This window comes from Ranitomeya imitator, chromosome 1, assembly GCF_032444005.1.
Source record: "Ranitomeya imitator isolate aRanImi1 chromosome 1, aRanImi1.pri, whole genome shotgun sequence".
In the NCBI taxonomy this organism is placed as follows: Eukaryota; Metazoa; Chordata; class Amphibia; order Anura; family Dendrobatidae; genus Ranitomeya; species Ranitomeya imitator.
Window position 1 is genome coordinate 280,163,879 of NC_091282.1, and position 26,930 is coordinate 280,190,808.

The following is a 26,930-nucleotide window of genomic DNA, read 5'->3' on the forward strand; positions in this document are numbered from 1 at the left end:
AGGGGAGTAGGTAGCTACACAGGCTGTATGTACAGTGGGGCAAAAAAGTATTTAGTCAGTCAGCAATAGTGCAAGTTCCACCACTTAAAAAGATGAGAGGCGTCTGTAATTTACATCATAGGTAGACCTCAACTATGGGAGACAAACTGAGAAAAAAAAAATCCAGAAAATCACATTGTCTGTTTTTTTAACAATTTATTTTTATATTATGGTGGAAAATACGTATTTGGTCAGAAACAAACAATCAAGATTTCTGGCTCTCACAGACCTGTAACTTCTTCTTTAGGAGTCTCCTCTTTCCTCCACCCATTACCTGTAGTAATGGCACCTGTTTAAACTTGTTATCAGTATAAAAAGACACCTGTGCACACCCTCAAACAGTCTGACTCCAAACTCCACTATGGTGAAGACCAAAATGCTGTCAAAGGACACCAGAAACAAAATTGTAGCCCTGCACCAGGCTGGGAAGACTGAATCTGCAATAGCCAACCAGCTTGGATTGAAGAATACAACAGTGGGAGCAATAATTAGAAAATGGAAGACATACAAGACCACTGATAATCTCCCTCGATCTGGGGCTCCACGCAAAATCCCACCCCGTGGGGTCAGAATGATCACAAGAACGGTGAGCAAAAATCCCAGAACCACGCGGGGGGACCTAGTGAATGAACTGCAGAGAGCTGGGACCAATGTAACAAGGCCTACCATAAGTAACACACTACGCCACCATGGACTCAGATCCTGCAGTGCCAGACGTGTCCCACTGCTTAAGCCAGTACATGTCCGGGCCCGTCTGAAGTTTGCTAGAGAGCATTTGGATGATCCAGAGGAGTTTTGGGAGAATGTCCTATGGTCTGATGAAACCAAACTGGAACTGTTTGGTAGAAACACAACTTGTCGTGTTTGGAGGAAAAAGAATACTGAGTTGCATCCATCAAACACCATACCTACTGTAAGGCATGGTGGTGGAAACATCATGCTTTGGGGCTGTTTCTCTGCAAAGGGGCCAGGACGACTGATGCGGGTACATGAAAGAATGAATGGGGCCATGTATCGTGAGATTTTGAGTGCAAACCTCCTTCCATCAGCAAGGGCATTGAAGATGAAACGTGGCTGGGTCTTTCAACATGACAATGATCCAAAGCACACCGCCAGGGCAACGAAGGAGTGGCTTCGTAAGAAGCATTTCAAGGTCCTGGAGTGGCCTAGCCAGTCTCCATATCTCAACCCTATAGAAAACCTTTGGAGGAAGTTGAAAGTCCGTGCTGCCAAGCGAAAAGCCAAAAACATCACTGCTCTAGAGGAGATCTGCATGGAGGAATGGGCCAACATACCAACAACAGTGTGTGGCAACCTTGTGAAGACTTACAGAAAACGTTTGACCTCTGTCATTGCCAACAAAGGATATATTACAAAGTATTGAGATGAAATTTTGTTTCTGACCAAATACTTATTTTCCACCATAATATGCAAATAAATTGTTAAAAAAACAGACAATGTGATTTTCTGGATTTTTTTTTCTCAGTTTGTCTCCCATAGTTGAGGTCTACCTATGATGTAAATTACAGACGCCTCTCATCTTTTTAAGTGGTGGAACTTGCACTATTGCTGACTGACTAAATACTTTTTTGCCCCACTGTATGTGTATGGGGGAGTAGGTAGGTACACAGGCTGTATGTATAGGGGAGTAGGTAGGTACACAGCCTCTATGTATGTGTATGGGGGAGTAGGTAGGTACACAGGCTGTATGTATAGGGGAGTAGGTAGGTACACAGGCTGTATGTATAGGGGAGTAGGTAGGTACACAGCCTCTATGTATGTGTATGGGGGAGTAGGTAGGTACACAGGCTGTATGTATAGGGGAGTAGGTAGGTACACAGGCTGTATGTATAGGGGAGTAGGTAGGTACACAGCCTCTATGTATGTGTATGGGGGAGTAGGTAGGTACACAGGCTGTATGTATAGGGGAGTAGGTAGGTACACAGGCTGTATGTATAGGGGAGTAGGTAGGTACACAGGCTGTATGTATCAGCTACTAACTAATCTGTATTTGTCCAGTGTATGCAGAGAATATTGTATTGTTAGGAGAATGGAGCTGTGTTATTCTTGGCATTGGGGCTCATTAGTAACAGAGAAAGTGATGTTGGACCTCAGCTATGGTAGATTGGCCATCACCTTGGCACTTGTTTCATGCACAATGTGCCCTGGACCTGCATTGTTATGTAATAAATGCCAAATGTTACATCAGGCCTTCAGTGACATGAGGACGGGCATGTGAATAACGTCATTAGTCATCTCAGGGTGTTCTTGCTTTCTTTAAGTTTTTAGAGTGAATCACTAATAATGGCCGGGAACTCTTTGCCGGGCAGTGAACACGTTTAGCAGGAGCCGACGTAATTGTATATTTCCCTCCAGGAGATTGTGTGAATGCCATGCACCATCATGGCGGCAAACGTCTGCTTTCCCAGCTTTACTCCGACTGCAGCATTTGAACATTGTCTTACATTCCTAGAAGAGCTTTGAAGATGTCATGTTTCTAGCTCTGGCCTGTCAGCCAGTATACAGTCATATATTTGTCGAGGACCCTTGTATGTTGGCATTTTCATAGCAAAATGAGGATATTTATCATCGAAGACAATATATGAAAGAGCGAAATCCTGTAAATCATGGTAAAATAAGCTAAACCTTGGGATGGAATAAATTGTCTACTGATATTCTGCAGCAACTTGATGTTGATGTGTATTGGGCGCCATACAGATGATATTAGTGAAGATAAAACTGGGTCATTTCGAATTCTCTCTGATTCTTTTTGTTCTTTGGGCTATAAGCTGCCTCCAGAACTCTCTGGCAGCTGCGTTCTTCTTTCTTCCCTTTGAAAACACGTGACCGATTGACCGAGTCGAACGTTTGTGTATTGGAAATTGGGAGAGATAGGTGTTGGGCTGAACAAGTGTTTGGCTAGCTTGGGTCTAATGACAGAAAGTCCAAAAATCCCTGCCCGTATGGACCTTATTACTTGCTTGGTGAATCTTTAAGTAACAAAATTGACAAAATGCACATTGAATGTTAGTTTAGTTAAGACGTATGTTGTAACTTTGTCCACGGGTCCTCGGTGTTAAGCAACGTAAGCTATGGACGTGCTATCAATGTGTGGTTGGTTAAGTCCAAAAAGTTCTGAAAAACATTATACACCTAAAGTAATTCCATGTGTATAAGCCTCTCGCCAGCTGAATCAGGAGCCACGCTTTCCAGTCTTGTAAATATAGAGAGATCTCTTTCCTAATGGCTTGTCCCCATGCACGGTACATCTGCTGGTTGTCCTTTCTAAGAAACACATGGCCGGCGACGAGCGCCAGAAAGCTGTTCCTTTTTATAGCGTAATAGGTCATTTTCCCTGAGTGGTGCGAGGGTCAGACGTCCATTACCTTGGGGTATTTCTGTTAGTTACACAGGATTAGGTGGGGTCTCTCATTTTATAAAAGCGACGTGATTGATGTTTGTTAGCGGCACATTATTAGCAAATGCTTAAGTATGTGGAAAACCAACCAAACACGTCTGTTGGGTTTAGTTTCTATCTCCGATCATCGGGAAGGTTCCTTTTTGTACCTACGGTAGAATCTGTATTTCCTATAAATAATGAATTAGAGAAATCAAATAGTGACACGGACATTATCACCATCACCAAGATGTTATTAGCTTGGCTCTAGTAAGGATAGTGGTCCTGAAATGGTTAATGATCTAACTAGGGAGGCTATAGAAAACAATGCCATTGCGTATGACGAGCCGGACTATTGTCTCGTTCCCGTGCCACCTGTCAGGTTAACGTTGGGTTGTTGACAACAGGTTGAATTATAGGGTGTTATTCTGACACGTTACTGTCAGTTTAGTTTACCTAATGACTCATGTCCATGTCACCACTTTGCTATGAAATGTAGGATTCCTCGGCCATCATTCATCTTATCACATCCCGCACAGCCAACATTAATTCTGTGCTCATGGGGCAAAACGTGAGAACCAGCTGAACTTGTAGTGACAGTCACATGTCGTCCATGAATTAGGACGAATACAAGATGGCAATGACTTCTGCCAGTGTTGATCAGGAGTTTTCCCCAAGCTTTTCTAGTTGTTTTGATGTTTTCTTGACCCCGAGCCAAGACCAGTCATGACATGAGTGAAGAGCAAATCAGTTCCGTGCCTCCATCACGAGTAGACCCCGAGAGGAACAGCTCGATTGGTAGCAGAAGAGGTTCTTTATCTGACCGCCACTAATTTGCTTCATCCTTCTGCATAGCGACTAATCTGCTTTGAGCTGAGATACGTCTGACCGTCTAGTAGATAGGGACACGCTGGTTAACAACCACAGATGGGTGAAATCCTCAAGTAACACATGTGGTTCATGGCAGACTTGTTGTGGATTTGTTACCAAATCCATAGCAGAGTGCGAACATAACCCTTATGTCTTCATATACCTGCCAGGATGCATGTATGGTACATCTATCATCATCTACTAAATGAATAATGCTGGCGTGGGCATGAGCGGCACCAAAGAATCCCTTTTAGTTATGCTCAATACAGAAAAAAGGTGCTCATACGCTTAAAATATCTATCATGGCATGACTTAGACACGGCTATGGCATATATGCCCAATGTGGGCCTATTATATTTTATAACTAGTATAACCACCTGATCGCTGCCACTCCATGCACTGGATTTTCCTAGTACTCTTGGAAATTTATTAGGTTTTTTTGCACCAGTATTCCAACCAAAAAAAATAAAATTTTATTTTAACCTCAGATATGCATAAAATTGATATTTAAAAAATATGTACAGTAAGTTAGCAGGAAAGGGCATTGGCATTCCCGATTTACTATATTTCACACCATATATTAGCAGACATCAATGTGAGTGTAGATTTTAAGTTGTGGCGTAGCTTTAAGTGCATACAATGTATCCGCCATTCATAATTTCTTGTAGCACTGACTACATGTGACCCTACTCTTGCTGTGCTTTGAAGACCACTTATCTGCTAAAGGTTACACTTCAGGTTTTGTGTATGTACATTGTATGTATGCATAAGAGCAAATGGCACCAAGTCAAATATGCAAAAAATGAACTCACATGTAGTATTCATCTGTGTTCTCTAACTGGGCATTGTAAAAATGTGGCATGAAGAACGTTTCTCAGCACGTTTCACATCACTTAGCTAAACTAACCGATGCCTAAATGTATAGGAGATGTATACATTTCATTCCTTTAGGTTCCCATGCACGTTAAACTAAAGTCAGCTGAACCCGCAGATATTGTCAGGATCAGCCAACAGATATATATGGGAGCCTCCCAATCTTCACCGTACTGTTGATGTTGGCGGAGAGAAGGTTCCAGAAAGTCAGATTTCTGACGACCGATGCTTTTGTTCTCCCTGAGAATAAGCCACCGAGCCCCTCATAGAGAACACAAGGGCGCGTGGCCGAACAGTCCCCTGTATTTATTATTATTATTATTATTATTGTACATTTTTATAGCGCCATTTATTCCATGGCGCCTTACATGTGAAAAGGGGCAAATATAGACAAATATAATAAACATGAGCAAAAAAACAAGGCACTAACAGGTACAGAAGGAGGGAAGACCCTGCCCGCGAGGGCTCACAGTCTGCAGGGGATGGGTGGGGATACACTAGGAGAGGGTAGAGCTGGTTGTGCGGCGGTTCAGTAGGTTGAGGATCACCGCAGGCTGTAGGCTTGTTGGAAAAGATGGGTCTTCAGGTTCTTTTTGAAGTTTTCTATGGTAGGCGAGAGTCTGATGTGTTGGGGTAGAGAGTTCCAGAGTGTGGGGGAAGCACGGGAGAAGTCTTGGATGCAGTTGTGGGAAGAAGAGATAAGAGGGGAGTAGAGAAGGAGATCTTGAGAGGATCGAAGGTTGCATGTAGGTAATGGTACCGTCACACTTAGCGACGCTGCAGCGATACCGACAACGATCCGGATCGCTGCAGCGTCGCTGTTTGGTCGCTGGAGAGCTGTCACACAGACCGCTCTCCAGCGACCAACGATGCCGGTAACCAGGGTAAACATCGGGTAACTAAGCGCAGGGCCGCGCTTAGTAACCCGATGTTTACCCTGGTTACCATCCTAAAAGTAAAAAAAACAAACAGTACATACTTACCTACAGCCGTCTGTCCTCCAGCGCTGTGCTCTGCACTCCTCCTGTACTGTCTGTGTGAGCACAGCGGCCGGAAAGCAGAGCGGTGACGTCACCGCTCTGCTTTCCGGCTGACCGACGCTCACAGCCAGTACAGGAGGAGTGCAGAGCACAGCGCTGGAGGACAGATGGCTGTAGGTAAGTATGTACTGTTTGTTTTTTTTACTTTTAGGATGGTAACCAGGGTAAACATCGGGTTACTAAGTGCGGCCCTGCGCTTAATTACCCGATGTTTACCCTGGTTACCAGTGAAGACATCACTGAATCGGTGTCACACACGCCAATTCAGCGATGTCTGCGGGGAGTCCAGCGACCAAATAAAGTTCTGGACTTTCTTCCCCGACCAGCGACAGCACAGCAGGGGCCTGATCGCTGCTGCCTGTCACACTGGACGATATCGCTAGCGAGGACGCTGCAACGTCACGGATCGCTAGCGATATCGTCTAGTGTGACGGTACCTTAACTCCTTCCCGACCCATGACGCCACGTAGGCGTCATGAAAGTCGGTGCCAATCCGACCCATGACGCCTATGCGGCGTCATGGAAAGATCGCGTCCCTGCAGATCGGGTGAAAGGGTTAACTCCCATTTCACCCGATCTGCAGGGACAGGGGGAGTGGTAGTTTAGCCCAGGGGGGGTGGCTTCACCCCCTCGTGGCTACGATCGCTCTGATTGGCTGTTGAACGTGAAACTGCCAATCAGAGCGATTTGTAATATTTCACCTATTATAACGGGTGAAATCTTACAATCCAGCCATGGCCGATGCTGAAATATCATCGGCCATGGCTGGAAATACTAATGTGCCCCCACTCCACCCGACCGATCGCCCCCCCAGCCCCCCGATCTGGCCGGTACACTGCTTCGGCTCCCCTCCGTCCAGTGCTCCGCTCCCCCCCCCCCCGTGCTCTTGTCCACTCCCCCCGTGCTCCAATCACCCCCCCTGCACTCCGATCCACCCCCCCCGGTGCTCCATTCCAGCCCCCCTGTGCTCCGTTCCACGCCCCCGTGCTCCGTTCCACCCCTCCCGCACTCCGATTCCCCCCCCCGTGCTCCGATCCCCCCCCCCGTGGTCCCCCCCCCCACCCCATCATACTTACTGATCCAGCCGGGGTCCCGTCCGTCTTCTCCCTGGGCGCCGCCATCTTCCAAAATGGCGGGCGCATGCGCAGTGCGCCCGCCGAATCTGCCGGCCGGCAGATTCGTTCCAAAGTGCATTTTGATCACTGAGATAGATTATATCTCAGTGATCAAAATAAAAAAAATTATAAATGACCCCCCCTTTTTGTCACCCCCATAGGTAGGGACAATAAAAAAATAAAGAATTTTTTTTTTTTCCACTAATGTTAGAATAGGGTTAGGGTTAGGGCTAGGGGTAGGGCTAGGGGTAGGGTTAGGGCTAGGGGTAGGGTTAGGGGTAGGGGTAGGGGTAGGGGTAGGGGTAGGGCTAGGGGTAGGGGTAGGGTTAGGGGTAGGGGTAGGGTTAGGGGTAGGGTTAGGGTTTCGGTATGTGCACACGTATTCTGGTTCTCTGCGGATTTTTCCGCTGCGGATTTGATAAATCCGCAGTGCTAAACCGCTGCGGATTTACCGCGTTTTTTTCTGCGCATTTCACTGCGGTTTTACAACTGCGATTTTCTATTGGAGCAGTTGTAAAACCGCTGCGGAATCCGCACAAAGAAGTGACATGCTGCGGAATGTAAACCGCTGCGTTTCCGTGCAGTTTTTCTGCAGCATGTGTACAGCGATTTTTGTTTCCCGTAGGTTTACATTGAACTGTAAACTCATGGGAAACTGCTGCGGATCCGCAGCGTTTTCCGCAGCGTGTGCACATACCTTTAGAATTAGGCTATGTGCACACTGTGCGGATTTGGCTGCGGATTGGCCGCTGCGGATTCGCAGCAGTGTTCCATCAGGTTTACAGTACCATGTAAACATATGAAAAACCAAATCCGCTGTGCCCATGGTGCGGAAAATACCGAGCGGAAACGCTGCGTTGTATTTTCCGCAGCATGTCAATTCTTTGTGTGGATTCCGCAGCGTTTTACACCTGTTCCTCAATAGGAATCCGCAGGTGAAATCCGCACAAAAACACTGGAAATCCGCAGAAAATCCGCAGGTAAAACGCAGTGCCTTTTACCCGCGGATTTTTCAAAAATGGTGCGGAAATATCTCACACGAATCCGCAACGTGGGCACATAGCCTTAGGGTTAGGGTTGGAATTAGGGTTGTGGTTAGGGTTGTGATTAGGGTTATGGCTACAGTTGGGATTAGGGTTAGGGGTGTGGGCGGGTTAGTGTTGGAGTTAGAATTGAGGGGTTACCACTGTTTAGGCACATCAGGGGTCTCCAAACGCAACATGGCGCCACCATTGATTCCAGCCAATCTCGTATTCAAAAAGTCAAATGGTGCTCCCTCACTTCCGAGCCCTGACGTGTGCCCAAACAGTGGTTTACCCCCACATATGGGGTACCAGCATACTCAGGACAAACTGCGCAACAATTACTGGGGTCCAATTTCTCCTGTTACCCTTGTGAATCTAAAAAAATGCTTGCTAAAACATAATTTTTGAGGAAAGAAAAATGATTTTTTATTTTCACGGCTCTGCGTTGTAAACGTCTGTGAAGCACTTGGGGGTTCAAAGTGCTCACCACATATCTAGATAAGTTCCTTGGGGGGTCTAGTTTCTAAAATGGGGTCACTTGTGGGGGTTTCTACTGTTTAGGCACACCAGGGGCTCTGCAAACGCAACGTGACACCCGCAGACCATTCCATCAAAGTCTGCATTTCAAAAGTCACTACTTCCCTTCTGAGCCGCGACGTGTGCCCAAACAGTGGTTTACCCCCACTCATGGGGTATCAGCGTACTCAGGAGAAACTGGACAACAACTTTTGGGGTCCAATTTCTCCTGTTACCCTTGGGAAAATAAAAAATTCTGGGCTAAATAATTATTTTTGAGGAAAGAAAACGTATTTATTATTTTCACGGCTCTGCATTATAAACTTCTATGAAGCACTTGGGGGTTCAAAGTGCTCACCACACATCTAGATAAGTTCCTTTCGGGGTCTAGTTTCCAAAATGGGGTCACTTGTGGGGGGTTTCTACTGTTTAGGCACATCAGGGGCTCTGCAAACGCAACGTGACGCCCGCAGAGCATTCCATCAAAGTCTGCATTTCAAAACGTCACTACTTCAATTCCAAGCCCCGGCATGTGCCCAAACAGTAGTTTACCCCCACATATGGGGTATCACCGTACTCAGGAGAAACTGGACAACAAATATTTGGGTCAAATTTCTCCTGTTACCCTTGGGAAAATTAAAAAATTCTGGGCTAAATAATTATTTTTGAGGAAAGAAAACGTATTTATTATTTTCACGGCTCTGCATTGTAAACTTCTATGAAGCGCTTGGGGGTTCAAAGTGCTCACCACACATCTAGATAAGTTCCTTTCGGGGTCTATTTTCCAAAATGGGGTCAATTGTGGGGGGTTTCTACTGTTAAGCCACATCAGGGGCTCTGCAAACGCAACGTGACGCCCACAGAGCATTCCATCAAAGTCTGCATTTCAAAACGTCACTACTTCACTTCCGAGCCCCGGCATGTGCCCAAACAGTGATTTACCCCCACATATGGGGTATCAGCGTACTCAGGAGAAACTGGACAACAACTTTTGGGGTCAAATTTCTCCTGTTACCCTTGGGAAAATAAAAAATTGCAGGCTAAAAGATCATTTTTGAGAAAATAATTTTTTTTTTTTTATTTTCATGGCTCTGCGTTATAAACTTCTGTGAAGCACTTGGGGGTTCAAAGTCCTCACCACACATCTAGATTAGTTCCTTTGGGGGTCTAGTTTCCAAAATGGGGTCATTTCTGGGGGATCTCCAATGTTTAGGCACACAGGGGCTCTCCAAACGTGACATGGTGTCCGCTAATGATTGGAGCTAATTTTCCATTTAAAAAGCCAAATGGCGTGCCATCCCTTCCGAGCCCTGCCGTGCGCCCAAACAGTGGTTTACCCCCACATATGGGGTATCAGCGTACTCAGGACAAACTGGACAACAATATTTGGGGTCCAATTTCTCCTATTATCCTTGGCAAAATAGGAAATTCCAGGCTAAAAAATCATTTTTGAGGAAAGAAAAATTATTTTTTATTTTCATGGCTCTGCATTATAAACTTCTGTGAAGCACCTGGGGGTTTAAAGTGTTCAATATGCATCTAGATAAGTTCCTTGGGGGGTCTAGTTTCCAAAATGGGGTCACTTGTGGGGGAGCGCCAATGTTTAGGCACACAGGAGCTCTCCAAACGCGACATGGTGTCCGCTAACGATGGAAATAATTTTTCATTCAAAAAGTCAAATGGCGCTCCTTCCCTTCCGAGCCTTACCATGTGCCCAAACAGTGGTTTACCCCCACATGTGAGGTATTGGTGTACTCAGGAGAAATTGCCCAACACATTTTAGGATCCATTTTATCCTGTTGCCCATGTGAAAATGAAAAAATTGAGGCTAAAATAATTTTTTTGTGAAAAAAAAGTACTTTTTCATTTTTACGGATCAATTTGTGAAGCACCTGGGGGTTCAAAGTGCTCACTATGCATCTAGATAAGTTCCTTGGGGCGTCTAGTTTCCAAAATGGGGTCACTTGTGGGGGAGCTCCAATTTTTAGGCACACGGGGGCTCTCCAAACGGGACATGGTGTCCGCTAAAGAGTGGAGCCAATTTTTGATTCAAAAAGTCAAATGGCGCTCCTTCCCTTCCAAGCCCTGCCGTGCGCCCAAACAGTGGTTTACCCCCACATATGAGGTATCAGCGTACTCAGGACAAATTGGACAACAACTTTCGTGGTTCAGTTTCTCCTTTTACCATTGGGAAAATAAAAAAATTGTTGCTAAAAGATAATTTTTGTGACTAAAAAGTTAAATGTTCATTTTTTCCTTCCATGTTGCTTCTGCTGCTGTGAAGCACCTGAAGGGTTAATAAACTTCTTGAATGTGGTTTTGAGTACCTTGAGGGGTGCAGTTTTTAGAATGGTGTCACTTTTGGGTATTTTCAGCCATATAGACCCCTCAAACTGACTTCAAATGTGAGGTGGTCCCTAAAAAAAATGGTTTTGTAAATTTCGTTGTAAGAATGACAAATCGCTGGTCAAATTTTAACCCTTATAACTTCCTAACAAAAAAAAATTTTGTTTCCAAAATTGTGCTGATGTAAAGTAAACATGTGGGAAATGTTATTTATTAACTATTTTGTGTCACATATCTCTCTGGTTTAACAGAATAAAAATTCAAAATGTGAAAATTGCGAAATTTTCAAAATTTTCGCCAAATTTCCGTTTTTATCACAAATAAACGCAGAATTTATTGACCTAAATTTACCACTAACATGAAGCCCAATATGTCACGAAAAAACAATCTCAGAACCGCTAGGATCCGTTGAAGCGTTCCTGAGTTATTACCTCATAAAGGGACACTGGTCAGAATTGCAAAAAACGGCAAGGACTTTAAGGTCAAAATAGGCTGGGTCATGAAGGGGTTAAGTACCGGGAGACCATGTCACAGATGTATGGAGGAGACAGGTTGTGGATGGCTTTGTATGTCATAGTAAGGGTTTTGAACTGGAGCCGCTGGACGATAGGAAGTCAGTGAAGGGCTTGGCATAGGGGAGAGGCTGGGGAGTAGCGGGGAGACAGGTAGATTAGTCAGGCAGCAGAGTGTAGGATAGATTGGAGTGGTGCCAGAGTGCTAGAGGGGAGGCCAGAGAGTAGGAGGTTGCAGTAGTCAAGGCGGGAGATGATAAGGGCATGCACTAGTGTTTTTGTGGTGTCGCGCTCAAGGAATGCGCGGATTCGGGAAATATTTTTGTGTTTGAGACGGCAGGAGGAGGCAAGGGCTTGGATATGTGGCTTGAAAGAGAGGGCAGAGTCGAGGATCACCCCGAGGCACCGGGCGTGTGGGACTGGGGAAAGTGAGCAGCTATTGACCTTGATGGATAGGTCTGGTGGATGGTTAGAGTGAGATGGGGGAAAGATGATAAATTCTGTTTTGTCCATGTTCAGTTTTAGAAAGCGAGCAGAAAATAAGGCCGAGATAGCAGACAGACAGTGTGGGATGAGGGGGTATGGTGGATTTAGGATACATAGCTGTTGCCAGAATGATTGTTCACCCCGACAGGTATGTAATGTGTATGGGGGGCTTTATTCAAGTTTGTAAAGGCCCCTTCACATTAAGCGACGCTGCAGCGATACCGACAACGATTCGGATCGCTGCAGCGTCGCTGTTTGGTCGCTGGAGAGCTGTCACACAGACCGCTCTCCAGCGACCAACGATGCCGGTAACCAGGGTAAACATCGGGTAACTAAGCGCAGGGCCGCGCTTAGTAACCCGATGTTTACCCTGGTTACCATGCTAAAAGTAAAAAAAAACAAACACTAGATACTTACCTACAGCCGTCTGTCCTCCAGCGCTGCGCTCTGCTTCTCTGCTCTCCTCCTGTACTGTCTGGGAGCCGGAAAGCAGAGCGGTGACGTCACCGCTCTGCTTTCCCGCTCACAGCCAGTACAGGAGGAGAGCAGAGCACAGCGCTGGAGGACAGACAGCTGTAGGTAAGTATCTAGTGTTTGTTTTTTTTTACTTTTAGCATGGTAACCAGGGTAAACATCGGGTTACTAAGCGCGGCCCTGCGCTTAGTTACCCGATGTTTACCCTGGTTACCAGTGAAGACATCGCTGGATCGGTGTCACACACGCCGATCCAGCGATGTCTCCAGGGAGTCCAGCGACGAAATAAAGTTCTGGACTTTGTTCAGCGACCAACGATCTCCCAGCAGGGGCCTGATCGTTGGTCGCTGTCACACAGAACGATTTCATTAACGATATCGTTGCTACGTCACAAATAGCAACGATATCGTTAACAATATCGTTATGTGTGAAGGTACCTTAAGGTGTCCTGATGCTTATCAATGAGAGCTGGAGAGATAAGATAGTCCTGTTTCTTTCATTAACGAGAATTTAATTGCGGAGTTGTTTATGATTTGGAATGAACGTTTCTTATGATATCCTCCGTGGACCTGCTGACACAATCTTGTCCTTGACTGTTAGGAACAGAAAGAAATAGCATCTGATATATTACTTAGATTCCGGTGACAGCTGCTATACACCTGATCCCGGTGACCCTCTGCCGCAGGTGAACAACCTTAGAGGATTCTTCCCCAATCACAATCAGGCTTGCCGAGCTAACACTCACGACTGCTGTGTGCTGACGAATATGTTAAGAGTTAATCAATAAATGGTGACGTGTGGCTAAATGAAATATTACCATATGTAGACCCATAAAATAACACCAGACATGCCAAGCATAACAATATATCACACTATTTTTCCAATGCAACAAGGCAAAAAAATAATCTAAATAAACGGTAAATTTTTATTGCTATGATCAATATGTAAAAAGAATAATAATAAGTCAGAATAAAACATCCAGAATACTGTGGGATTCTCGGGTATTGGGTTTAAAAAAAAGTAGTCAAAGACTTGTAGATGTCTAGCAACCATAATGTGAAAATTGTGTACTGTATATGCTCTAGTTAATAAGTAACTAGCAGTAGATGGTCAATCTAGTAGGGCAGATGGTATGGTGTAAGGATAATAAAATGTACAATAGACCATTCTAATATACATGCTGACAGTTAACGAGGTAAACAGCAGTGCACGCCCACTACATATGTTGTAGGTTTCGCCAGTTGGTCTGCCACCTCTAGAGATTTTATACGGCTAGTAATCCTGTAATGTCTGTGGAGAACTTTAAAACTACGTAACAATGTTTCTTTTATTTTTACACATTTATGCATAGACATTGTCACATCAGACACTCGCCAAAAGGCCCCCATACACATTAGACAGCTGTCGGCTAAACAATCATTCGGGCAACAGCTGCCTCCCGGACTGAACTCGACCTAGCGCCCTGTGAGAGATCCGCTGCCTGTCTCCTCTCACATTGACTTATCTTTGGAAGAACAAAAGGATTAGCTGTTGGAAATCCAACAGGTTGGATCCTTCTCTTTCCCAACAGCATCTGTTACGGAGAGTCGGGAGACCCCCATGCACATTAGACTTTCGGACAATCCCGCCGATGTCAGCGTGTATGACGACTTACCGGATTTCTTCAGTTTTACTTACATTGTTGTGTGCTCTCTTATCTAGTTTTATTATCTCGGGTTTTCGGGGACTCCCTCGTTGTGCTTCTATATTTTATGATATGTCCTCAACATGTGTCGGCAAGACATAGTTGAGCAATAGGTCATGGTCTGTTTTCGGGGAGAACACCTGTCTAGATAACACAATTTCAGGCCGTGTTGCTTGTGTAGGCACCTCTATAGGTTATGTGCTCATAGGGATCCTTATTGCACCTATGTCCTAGCTCTAACTTACAGTTTTTTATTGGCAAGACCATGACCTTATTTTGTTTCCAAAGGGCGGGTAGCATGAGGACAAGCAAGAAGATTTAGGTCAGCTGTAATTCACATCAAACATCAGAGCAGACACAACGAAGACTTAAGTAGCCAGATCCTATTTATTAAAGATGTAGCTTTGTAGACTTAGAAGCAGGTCTTCCTTGTCGGCAGCTGTGACTAACTATCTCCTCTGTGTTCCTTAGTTGTTGTTCTTGTATTTCATATTATATCAGGACTGGGATTAATTAACTAAAATGTTACAATAAATAACTAGTGTCCAATTCAATTCTAATACTAAAATAGTAAAAAAAATGAGTGTACTTCAAAAGGAGGAGCTCCCGTCATCCGTGATTTAGGGTATGTGTCCACTTTCAGGATGGCCGGCGGTATCGCCGGAGCGGCTTAGCCGCTCTGCGGTAAGCCCCGCCCCCTTTCTGGGACGCGATGATGCCGGATGTGTTCACAGCACACATCCGGCATCATCGCTCCCCACCATAGGGCCCTGTGCTATATCTTGCGGCGACGCAGCGTCGCCGCAAGATATACGGACATGCTGCGATCTGAAAAGACGCGCAGCATGTCCGGAGTCGCAGGGCCGCCACGTGCGTGTTACCACGCATAGTGGAGACGGGATTTCATTAAATCCCCTCCACTATGCTGTAACATCTGGACGCTGCGTGTCTGACGCTGCGTCCCTATGCAGCGTCAAACACGCAGCGTTTACTGCACGTGGAAACATACCCTTAGTCATTTGGACTTTTTCCTCCTCTCTTATCTGGTCACATTTAGAAGTCTCCTTGACATCTATTCCTGGATTGATACAACAGTTGAAGGGGAATTGGGTTCCTTGGTCGTAAATCAGAAAAAAAAAAAAAAAATTGACAATAAATGATGAACAGCAGTTAAATATTTCAGCTATGTAAGGAATGTGAAAGAGTTAAGTGATATATGTCCCTTTAAAGGTATTGGTGGTTTAACTTGCTTTTCAAACTCTGTTAACTGTGTCCCAGGGCTTGATGTATCACAAAAAGTAAAAAGCCCATAGCATTAGTATTAAATTAATGTAGCCAACATACGAACATATACACACAGTGCGTCAGCACAATGCGATTAATGAATACATGAACTCCAATATTACTGTAAGCGTTAAAAACGTAAGGTACATAGTTAGCGTTTTCTGATCAATGAGCACAAAAGCCATCCAACCTCATCAAGGTGACCTTTAATATGGATGGTCCCGAAACACTAACGAGGCTCATGAAGCTGTGGTCAGACTGTCTATGCAGTTTCATTAATGACTGCCAGTCAGCTTGCATGTAACCAATCGGTGATAATTTAACGGCCGCAGTCAGCCAGTGTAAGCTTAAGGGCGTATTCACACTAGACAACTATCATGAATGAACCAGCCAGTGTAAACAGGCTGCCAATCACCTGACCAATGAGCAAAACAATTTTTAAGCTGGCTTAGAAATCATACATTTCGGCAGCACATCGTCGTATGTAAATAGGATGTGCTACCGAGAAAAATGACATTTAATGAGCAAAGAACGATGTCTTACCAGTTTTTGTGCACATGGCCAGGCTATTGTATGTACATACTAAACGCTGCAAGTCAGCAAGTGTAGACACTAGCAGAGTATAACGTTATCATTTTCAGGTCCCTGATAAGATATTATTATGCTTACTTCTGTAGATCTGCTGGTTTTCCTGCCTCGTTCAGGAACTTTCTGGTTTTGATAAGTAGTGTTTCTTTTCTCATAACAGCATACACATACGGCCAATTTATATGTTCTCGTAAGTATAGTCTCCTGGTAACAAATGTATCATTTGTAAAAACTTCATTGATAAATAAAAATTATTGATATTGCTATTGTTTCAGGCTGGGTCCCATTAGCATCCAACATCATGTGTCTATTAGCAATAAGTAAGCCGTCGCCAAACACTATGCGGGACCACCGCTTCATTGTCAACCTTTTATTTATCCCATCGACCTGCATTACTAATATTGTTACATTTGCATTAGAAAGTGGCCCTAATACAGACGATTATTCACATAAAGATTCTCTGGTATGATGGAAAAAGACTCCAAGCACTTCCATACAGAATGCATTATTCATTTTTATATTGATTATTATTTATTATGCTAACTTACAGTTTATAGCTCCAATTGATTCCACAGCTCTGTTCAGATCACCACTGTCCACATTGGGGCGCACATTATAAATTCCCTATCAGTATGTCTTTGGGATGTGGGAGGAAACCGGAGAACCCGGAGGAAACCCATGCAAACACGGGGAGAACATACAAACTCCTTGCAGATGTTGTACCTATTGGCTGCAGTGTTATAAACGGCCAGCAATTAGTTGAGGTGGGCTTTTGTTGGCAGATTTCTGCCCATTGAGGGCCAATCGACAATATAATAAGACCATCAGCGTTAATGGGGACAAAAGCAATGTTAGGCTCTGTTCACACGTTGCATTTTCACAACGTTTTACAGTAACAGCAAAAGCTATGAAATTTCTAAAATCTCAGGCGCACGATTGTTTCTTTTTTTCCCCTGACTGAATTGGGCAACTGCAGTGTTATTTTAATCTGTGGCATGTCAATGCATTGTTTTTACAGCGTTTTGACACCCATAGAAAACAAAAAGTGAAAAACACTGCAAAAAAAATGCAAGGGTTATTTTTTTTGCTTTGTTTTTTTGTAGCATTTTTTATAACATTTTTGGTGAATACAACTAATTTTATTAAACATGTACTGTAGAAAAAAACACACCTGTAAGGCTACTTTCACATTTCCGTCGGTACGGGCCCGTCGCAATACGTCGTACCGACGGACGTTGTGAAATTACTGCACGATGTGGGCAACGTATCCGCTGCCCATTCTGCAGTCCGGGGAGGAGGGGGCGGAGTTTCGGCCGCGCATGCGCGGTCGAAAATGGCGGATGCGACGCACAAAAAAAGTTACATTGAACTTTTTTTGTGCGTCGCGTCCGCCAAAACACGACGGATCCGACGGACGCGACGTGTGCCGATCCGTCGCTAATACAAGTCTTTGGGCAAAAAACGCATCCTACAAGCACATTTCCAGGATCCGTTTTTTGCCCAAACAGACAGATTGCGACAGAGGACAAAAGAGGGAAGTGTGAAAGTAGCCTTATCCACACCCAAAAACCACATAAAAAATGCTGAAAAACGGGTGTTTTGAAGTCGTTTTTACTGCTAAGAGAACAGGTTTTGACTGCAGAAAAAAACATAACAAAAATGCAGCATGTGAACATTGTCTTAATACGTTGTATGCGTGTTGTCAGCAGCACGTCCCCTGGTTACATGGGGAGATGTGCTGCCGAGAAAGGTCATTTATAGGCCCATCGAAATGATCCAGTCATTCACTGGTAAAGCAGTGGCATGTAGTCAGACCAGTAATTCGGAACAAGCTCTTGTTCTACCTTTGTGAGAGGGTCTTGAGGCTTTGGTTACATCGTGGTTTATGTGAGGAGCCTTTCCCAACATATACCTTGTTGGAGGCTTCGGCGTATTCCACTTTATGACCATGGAGTGGCCATCAATGTTAAAAAAAAAAAAAAAAAAAAGTATATAGGACAATATTATTATTATTATTATTTATTTATATAGCACCATTGATTCCATGGTGCTGTACATGAGAAGGGGTTACATACAAGTTACAAATATCACATACAGTAAACAAACTAACAATGACGGACTGATACAGAGGGGCGAGGACCCTGCCCTTGCGGGCTTACATTCTACAGGATTATGGGGAAGGAGACAGTAGGTTGAGGGTTGCAGGAGCTCCGGTGTTGGTGAGGCGGTAGCTCCGGTGTTGGTGAGGCGGTAGCTCCGGTGTTGGTGAGGCGGTAGCTCCGGTGTTGGTGAGGCAGCAGCGGTGTCAGTGCAGGCTGTAGGCTTTCCATTAAAGGGAAAGGTGCAGGATTAGAGGAGGCAGATAACAGCGAGTAGCAGAGATGTTCGTACCATTAAAGGTAAAGGTGCAGGATTAGAGGCGGCAGATAACAGCGAGTAGCAGAGATGTTCGTACCATTAAAGGTAAAGGTGCAGGATTAGACAATATAAGTAGAAGTCCTTCTTGGACCACGTCCATGTTCAGTATTTGGTCAGTATTTTACCTCAGTATTTGTAAGCCAAAACCAGGAGTGGGTGATAAATACAGAAGTGGTGATGTGTTCCTATAATACTTTTCCTCTGATTGTTCCATTCCTGGTTTTGGCTTACACATACTGAGGTAAATACTGACTAAATACTGAACGTGTGAATGTAGCCTAATACAGACTCAATATCTGAGTCTTCTGCAGTAGACCTCTGGTAGACCACTACTTGATACTTATACTACTCATTGGCATTTGATGACCTCTGACCATGCTAGTCAATAGGTTTATAAACCCCCCATGGGGAAGCGGAGGAGGGGCGGTCACCTCCTGGTCACACATTGTTATGCAGTCTAATTGAGAGAGGCAGAGTATTTTATGCTCAATGGTTCTTCTGTCTTTATATCTCAACCCCCCTTTCCCCCTGGAGCCCGTGAATGGTGGCAGGTGTCCAGCTTCAAATGGAGGGGATGGAAGGTTTCAGGTGGTGTCTATACCGCCATACTAGCATCTTTCTCCTGCCTCATCTGTAATTTAATTGGCTTTGTTCTTGTCACTGAAAAGAGGATGAATGCTTTGTGGGAAATATCGCATCACCCAGGATTATGTATAAGGTTCACATTATGTTTTTGGCGTCCGTTAGACGTGCTACGTTACACCGCGGCAAAGTGCGGTGTAACGCAGTCCGTTAACGCCGCCATTTAGTCAAATGTCGGACACATCGCTAGCGCACGCCCACAATGGGCGTGCGCTAGCGATGTGCCGTCATTGAGTGATGGACCCTGGGATGCGGGCTGCAGGGTTTCCGGGTCCGTCACTGCTAGCGCATATCAGCACTTGCGTTAACAGCAGCCCATTAACGCATGTGTTGAACGGGCTGCTGTTAACGCAATGTGAACCTACAGCTCACACATGGGATTAAAGGCACGGTTTACTTCAGGTTGTCATTATTATACTTACCATTTATTATGCGTGTTCATATAACGCCAACATATTCAGCGGCGCTTTACAGACTTAGTCATCTGTATTGTATAAGCCGGTGAAACTGGAACCATTATAATCCATCCTTGTATGGAGGTGTACCGTTATAGAGGACTCGACACTAAAAAACATGAAATAATAGAATTTTTGAGGAAATATTAATAGAGATAGGAGCCATAATACAGAGCAGTGAGCAATGGGTGAACACTGGGTGACGTAATAATCACAAATTGGAGCCTATTATTGCCGCTGCTACTCCCAAAGGTGTTCATCAGATGATGTGTGCACCTTTATAATATTCTGATAGTTTACATATCCAGAATTTGTAGATTTTGCTTGAATATCTAGATATATTTGTTATGTCTCAGTTTGTATGAATCCCACTGCCCCATCACGGCGAACCTCTTAGTGGGTCCATGACCGTAAAGGTGCACCACCATGTGTCAATCACCACCTCAGTGACCCTGCACCAGTTGGACAAATTACCTGGTGCCCCACAGATTCCATGCTGCCAGGCTGAGCCCCCTGATGTAGTCCATGTAGACTTCGGACATAGTCCATTTATATTTGTCTACTGACCTTGGATTCTGACACTGTACATTAAGATCTGTCAGGGAACATTAGACCATGAATTATTGACCACTATATAATAAAGTTAAATAAGTCGCTTCAATTTCCAACAATAAGACCATGTTCATACGCTGAGTATTTGGTGAGTTTTTACCTCAGTATTTGTAAGCCAAAACCAGGAGTGGAACAATCATAGGAAAAGTATAATAGAAACACGTCACCACTTCTTTATTTTTCACCTATTCCTGGTTTTGGCTTACAAATACTGAGATAAAGAACTCACAAAATACTCAATGTGTGCACGTGGCCTAAGAAAAGACTCTCGAAATAAAATTGGGAAAATGCATGTACTAATTTGGCTTGAAAACCACATTTGAATATTAACCCCTTCAAGACTGATGACGTATAGGTACGACATTGGTCGTATCACTGCCTCTGATGCGGGCTCTGGCGCGGCTGTTAACAAGTAAAATGTCGCTGTCAGTCTCTGACAGCGGCATTTAACATGTGCTCTCCGGAAACGCGTCACAAGACCAGCCTATTGGTGCCCCCTGTCACATTATCGCGGGGCGCAGATGGGTTGTCATGGCCAGCCGAGAGTCTTCAGAAGACCCCCATGCCTGTCACTGTAAATCTCCCATCAACGTTGGCTTGTGTCTGGCATTCATAGGAAATCATGATTTATGCTTAAGCCCTGCTATGTGTAGCACAGACGATCGGATGATCACTATTTCAGGTCTCCTAAGTGGACATTATATCCGACAAGAAAAACTGGAGTATAAGTCCATAAAAAATCAACTTTATTGAAAAACTAAACAATAATTCATCGTATAAATAACACAATAAATATCAGTACAAAAACAAAGTATAGTAAGCAGATGGATGGCTATGGTAGCACAGAAAAAGACAGCGCGGGGTAAACTGGTGCCAAAAAAATTATTCCCTTAAAGTGCACAGTGCTATAAAAATACCAAGGAGAAGAGAGGAGGCTAAATGTATTTCATTTAAATGTTTCATTAGTTATGTCCATGTAGACCAGTAACTGAGCCCTGTACACTGACTCACCCCACTACGTAATATGAAAAAAGAGTCACAAATAAACCTCCATTTCTTACCCCGCAGAGATGGCCACCAGGAAGACACCGCGCTGTAGCCCCAACGCGCGTTTCGCGTTTGCTTCGTCAGCCCCCTGACGAAGCAAACGCGAAACGCGCGTTGGGGCTACAGCGCGGTGTCTTCCTGGTGGCCATCTCTGCGGGGTAAGAAATGGAGGTTTATTTGTGACTCTTTTTTCATATTACGTAGTGGGGTGAGTCAGTGTACAGGGCTCAGTTACTGGTCTACATGGACATAACTAATGAAACATTTAAATGAAATACATTTAGCCTCCTCTCTTCTCCTTGGTATTTTTATAGCACTGTGCACTTTAAGGGAATAATTTTTTTGGCACCAGTTTACCCCGCGCTGTCTTTTTCTGTGCTACCATAGCCATCCATCTGCTTACTATACTTTGTTTTTGTACTGATATTTATTGTGTTATTTATACGATGAATTATTGTTTAGTTTTTCAATAAAGTTGATTTTTTATGGACTTATACTCCAGTTTTTCTTGTCGGATATAATGCAGCTTTGGGAGTGTCCTATCATCTTATTATAGTGGTTTTTTTCTGGACTGTGCTCCCCTATTCAGGGTTGTGAGCATGGTGCAGAAGTTCCATATGATTTCTTTTTTTTGTTTGGGCTTATTATATATCTCCTAAGTGGACAGCAAGAAGTAAAAGAAATATATATATAAAATTAAAAGAAAACAATATTTCAACCATCTCCCTTTTGCCCCATTCACAATAAAACAATTTACAAAAAAATATTGCTTCGTTCAGAAAAAGCTGGTCATGTCCTATCAAAATAGAAAGTAAATTAATCCAAACAGTAAAAGGCATAACGACAAAAAAATTGAAAGCAAGAGTTAGGTTATTTTTGTCGTCACAACATTGCAATGCAATAACAAGCCCTCATACTGTCATAATGACGGAAAAAAAAAAAAAAAAGTTATGTCACTGGGAAGAAGGGGGAGTAAAAATCGGAAAATTGCCCAGTGGAGTGGGGCTATCTTAATGCCCAATAAATAGCTGTTTGCCTTCATTTGGCCTATCTTTTTGTTGGCGCCATTTCCCCACTCCTCCATACACAGAGATGCTCACTCTGCTGCGGGATCCTGTGCTCTCTATGAGAGTCGCTGCCAGACTCCTCTGATGGGCCGGCGGCTTATTTCACAAAGAATTGGCAGTCCAAAGTAGGACACGTTGGATTCTAATCTCCCACCGATGTCATCTGAAATAGAAACGAGCGGCCTCATACACATTAGACTGTGTGCCGAGCCTGCCATTCGGCAAGTTTGACCAACTTGTTAATAGGATCCTTAACAGTGAGGTTGAATTACATTAAATATTAAGAAAATATTGCTAAACAGTGAAAATAAAATAAAATTAAGGCCAAAAATATAGGTTATTATGCTAATTAGCCAAATGAAGGAACCAGGCATGTGATATGGGTTTGGGTCTAGTGCCAATTGCTGGAGGTATGCTTCTGGGTGGAATGGTCTTAGTATTGGCAAAATATCTCTGGAGTCATTGGCCTACAATGCCATTAGCTATAGAATCAGGTTTAAGGGTATGTTCACACATTTACAGCATTTCTTCTGCACGAAAAACGAGAATGGTGGCAGGAAGGAACGCCGTATGAAATAGTAGGTGCGTTTTTACTTACGTCTTTCACCCATTTGTTTGATTGAAAATGTTGCAAAAGCATTGAAGGAATTGACATATTGCATCTTGGCAAAAACGCAGCAGGGCTGAAAATGCATGTGAAATAATGAAGCGTGCCCAAAAAATGAAGCATGCCCAAAAAATGAAGCGTGCCCAAAAAATGAAGCGTGCCCAAAAAATGAAACATGCCCAAAAAAATTGAATGTGCCCCAAAAAACGAAGTGTGCTCAAAAAATGAAGTGTGCTCATGAGATTTCAGAAACCTCATTGATAATGTTGGTAATGTAAAATGTTCCTTGTTTTACTCCCCAAATATGCTGCGTAAGGTAAGCGGCACAATCGCCACGTGTGATCATAGCCTTGGAGACCTGAGTCACATAAGGCTCCTGAGCCACTGGTTAGGAAAAAAACAACCTAAAAAGGAAAATCATGGAAACTACCTGACACCTACCTAGTAGTTTGCTGTTGCAATAGTAAACAGCTATCACGTGACAAACTTTAGACATAGACGATTACAACACCCGGGTCCAATATTACAAGTCCAGAGAAGATCACATGTTTCTGGTGGGCTTTAAATAGTCATCATCTGTAAATGTTCCAGCATATTATATAAAGTCAATCCAAATTGCAGTTGCACCTTGGCCATGGAGCCAAGGAAGTCTCGATTGGTCCCTATGTCCTATATGAGAAGACCAGTACTACTGATGGTTGGGAGTCCTTTTTGAGATCTTGTATTGGGGCCTTCAAACTTCACGTTATGAAACCGATTCCTATAGGAATCTGGTACTGGGCATGTGTCTGTAGTGTTGGGAATGTACCAGTTACACGGGACTCTTAATTACGGGTCCAATTCTCTTACAACTTTTGGAGAAATTACCTTATTGCTCTACTACTCCCAAGTGTTTCCCTTCCATTTGTAGTTTGGATAATAGAGCATAGTCAAAGTTATTAAAGAATGTTTGCAGTTTTTTAAAGAAATTGGATCTTCAGAAAATAACCTATAGTTTAAATTAGGATTTTTTGTTATATATACATACATGTGCATACATACATTTTTGGCAGTATTTTTTTTTTCCATATTACGATCTATATTAAAAAAGCAAAATTAGTAATCCAGTAAAAAATAATAAAAAACAAAAGACAGAAAGCCAATGGGGCAGTTTTAGACACTTAATTTCTTGTTCTTTTAGGAAATTCACATGAACATTAGCAGCAATAGACTGCCTCAGACCACATCTTTTGTATTGAAGCATCTAATGAGGGTGTGCAAAGGTCATTGTGAAGCCGGGAGCAAGGGGACATCACCTATTGTTAATGGTGGATCCTGTTTTATCAGCTCTGTACTTGGGTGTCACCTGTTGTAAGTCTGCCTCTGATGATAAGAAGCCTCCTGAACGTACCGGAAGTATGAGACTAAAAAGCCCCAGCGGATATTGTGAAAACTACAAGATCATTAATAGTACAGATCATGAGCTGAATACCTTCGGTCTTTCAACAATCCACATATTATCGGTGGTGTTGGGTGATATTACGGTACTATAATATTGGGTGACATTTATTACTTGTGACTATATGTGATCAGTGTAGATGACCTCTTATTAGGTTACTATTGGATGCTGGTAAGTAACAGTGCTTATAGGGATTTGTATTGAAAAACTCACCATTGTATGAGCACATCCGGTCACACGAGATGACTCGCAGCTAGCAACAAGTGTGTGCGTGTGCGTGTGTGTGTGTGTGTGATATATATCTAGACATATATTACCCCAATGTATAACATACACGGCCAGTCCTTATCTCCTGTCTTCAGCAGGTGCCTTGTGTGTCTGACTCCAGCACATTCATAGGGAAATGAGGCAGGGTGAAATAGGAGCAGACATGTCCTTATACCCCCAACGCTTTGTCCTATCTGTATAGCAGAATAGCAGGCCTACGTGCTCCTGACACCAACAGATGGCCTGCAATGGCCCCTTATCAGCAGGAGGCAGCTGTGGAGAGTGGGCAGAGCTGGCAGGCCTGTTACCAGGCAGACACCAGAGCTTGCAGTCATCTCCTTGTCACTTGTGATCGCCTCTTGGGACTTTAGGTGGGATTAGAGAAAATGTTGTTACTCTAACCACTGACGTCTGATACTATAAAAGTTGGCTATAATTTATCTCATAAGCAGTTAGTGAGCTTCCATATCTCCTACAACCTGTGCGATAGGATGGCTAATAGAAACGAATTGGGTTTGATAGTTGAAGCAGAATTTGTAGAGATGTTCTCCCAAGAAGATCTCTGCACATACAAAGTGCGGTGGAACACGCAACGTTTTATGTTGGGATGAAGAAAACTTCTGTATACCTCTGTATGAAATATAAGGATATGGAGGTACAGAAGAGGCCCCATGTACCTTACTGACACCCATGTTATAGACCCGTACAGTACGGACCTGCAGTGTGAACATGTACCTAAGCCCTCCAAAGACTTTAGTCCCTCTTCTTTTTGTGCGGTGCAGCTTTACTCCCCCGGTCTTGTTGAATCCGTGTGCGTGGCCCCTGGGCTTCTGGGTATGTTATTAACTAGGCACCAGAATGTTAATGGATAATGTCATGGTCAATAAATCAAAGCAAACTTTTATCAGAAATCCCTGTTCTTTCAGCGCATTGTTAGGTGTCATAAAAGAAATACTGCACGTGTCCCAGCCGTGGCGGACAGAACATGAAGATGTACCGTATCCACGGATTAGCTGCATTAAATAACAACCAACAATAAAACTTTTCCTAGGCAAATGATGACAGGTGTAAATTTGCACTTCTGGTTTTGCATTAATTTGCCTGATAACCCTTTGTTTGCTGTGTGGTGCCGCGACCGCGTATCATACGCGGCACCCTTGTCCGTCACCCTGACCTGAGTAGAAGCTGTGTAAGTCAGTAATGGGATCCTACCTGATGTTTGTTTCTTTGTTTTCAGGAAGTGGCCAATTCCGTATACCTGGTTATGGAGGTGAGTTCCTCTGCTCTATTCTCACACATGCACAGCATTGGAGTAGGTATCAGTAGGTGGCCATTGCCATTCCCTATACTGGTAGACAGTAATACAGAAGCCGTGACTTTTCTGTTATGTGACAATTAGGCTGCGACTTTTTGGGGAACAAGTGTCACATAGTCAATTATATCGCTATTTGCCGCTGTGATATTGCAGCATAATGGGGATGGGGTCGCATTGCGACCTGCAAAGTACTAGCTTAAATGTCCTGTAATCCAAACCCCTTACTTTTTTAAGTTTCTCTTAGAAATCATCCTTATGTATTCAGAACATGAAAGGTGATAGAGAAATTCCCACTGTCATTCAGCTTGGGTCCACCTGTGGAACTGGCAATTTTGGGGCAGCATATTGCAGTAATCTAAAACTAATTTTGCCTGTTCATATTGCATTTTTGTCAATGGATTCCACCAAAAATACAGGTGCATCTCACAAAATTAGAATATCATCAAAAAGTTAATTAAACTCATATATAGAGCCATTACAAACAGAGTGATCTATTTCAAGTGTTTATTTCTGTTAATGTTGATGATTATGGCTAATGGCCAATGAAAATCCAAAAGTCATTATCTTAGTAAGCTAGAATAATTAAAAAAATACCTGCAAAGGCTTCCTAAGCATTTAAAAAGGTCCCTTAAGGTACCTTCACACTAAACGATATCGCTAGCAATCCGTGACGTTGCAGCGTCCTCGCTAGCGATATCGTTTAGTTTGACACGCAGCAGCGATCAGAATCCTGCTGTGATGTCGTTGGTCGGGGCTAGAGGGCCAGACCTTTCTTTGGTCGCTGGCTCTCCCGCTGACATCGCTGAATCGGCG

General features: G+C 43.7%; 1 protein-coding gene and 1 long non-coding RNA gene across 2 annotated transcripts in view; one reads left to right on the plus strand and one right to left on the minus strand.

Moving 5' to 3' along the window:
* ULK1 (unc-51 like autophagy activating kinase 1) overlaps positions 1 to 26,930 on the plus strand; it is a 110,165-nt gene that overhangs the window by 9,078 nt on the left and 74,157 nt on the right. The window contains exon 4 of the mRNA XM_069756064.1: positions 26,040 to 26,072. Within this exon, the coding sequence (XP_069612165.1) occupies positions 26,040 to 26,072 (33 nt within the window). The remainder of the gene's footprint in view (positions 1 to 26,039; positions 26,073 to 26,930) is intronic.
* LOC138657727 (uncharacterized) lies at positions 18,237 to 24,973 on the minus strand. Its single transcript, XR_011317157.1, has 3 exons — positions 24,749 to 24,973; positions 19,732 to 19,873; positions 18,237 to 18,571 (listed from the first exon to the last, which is right to left on the minus strand). It is a non-coding gene; the product is annotated as an uncharacterized lncRNA (long non-coding RNA).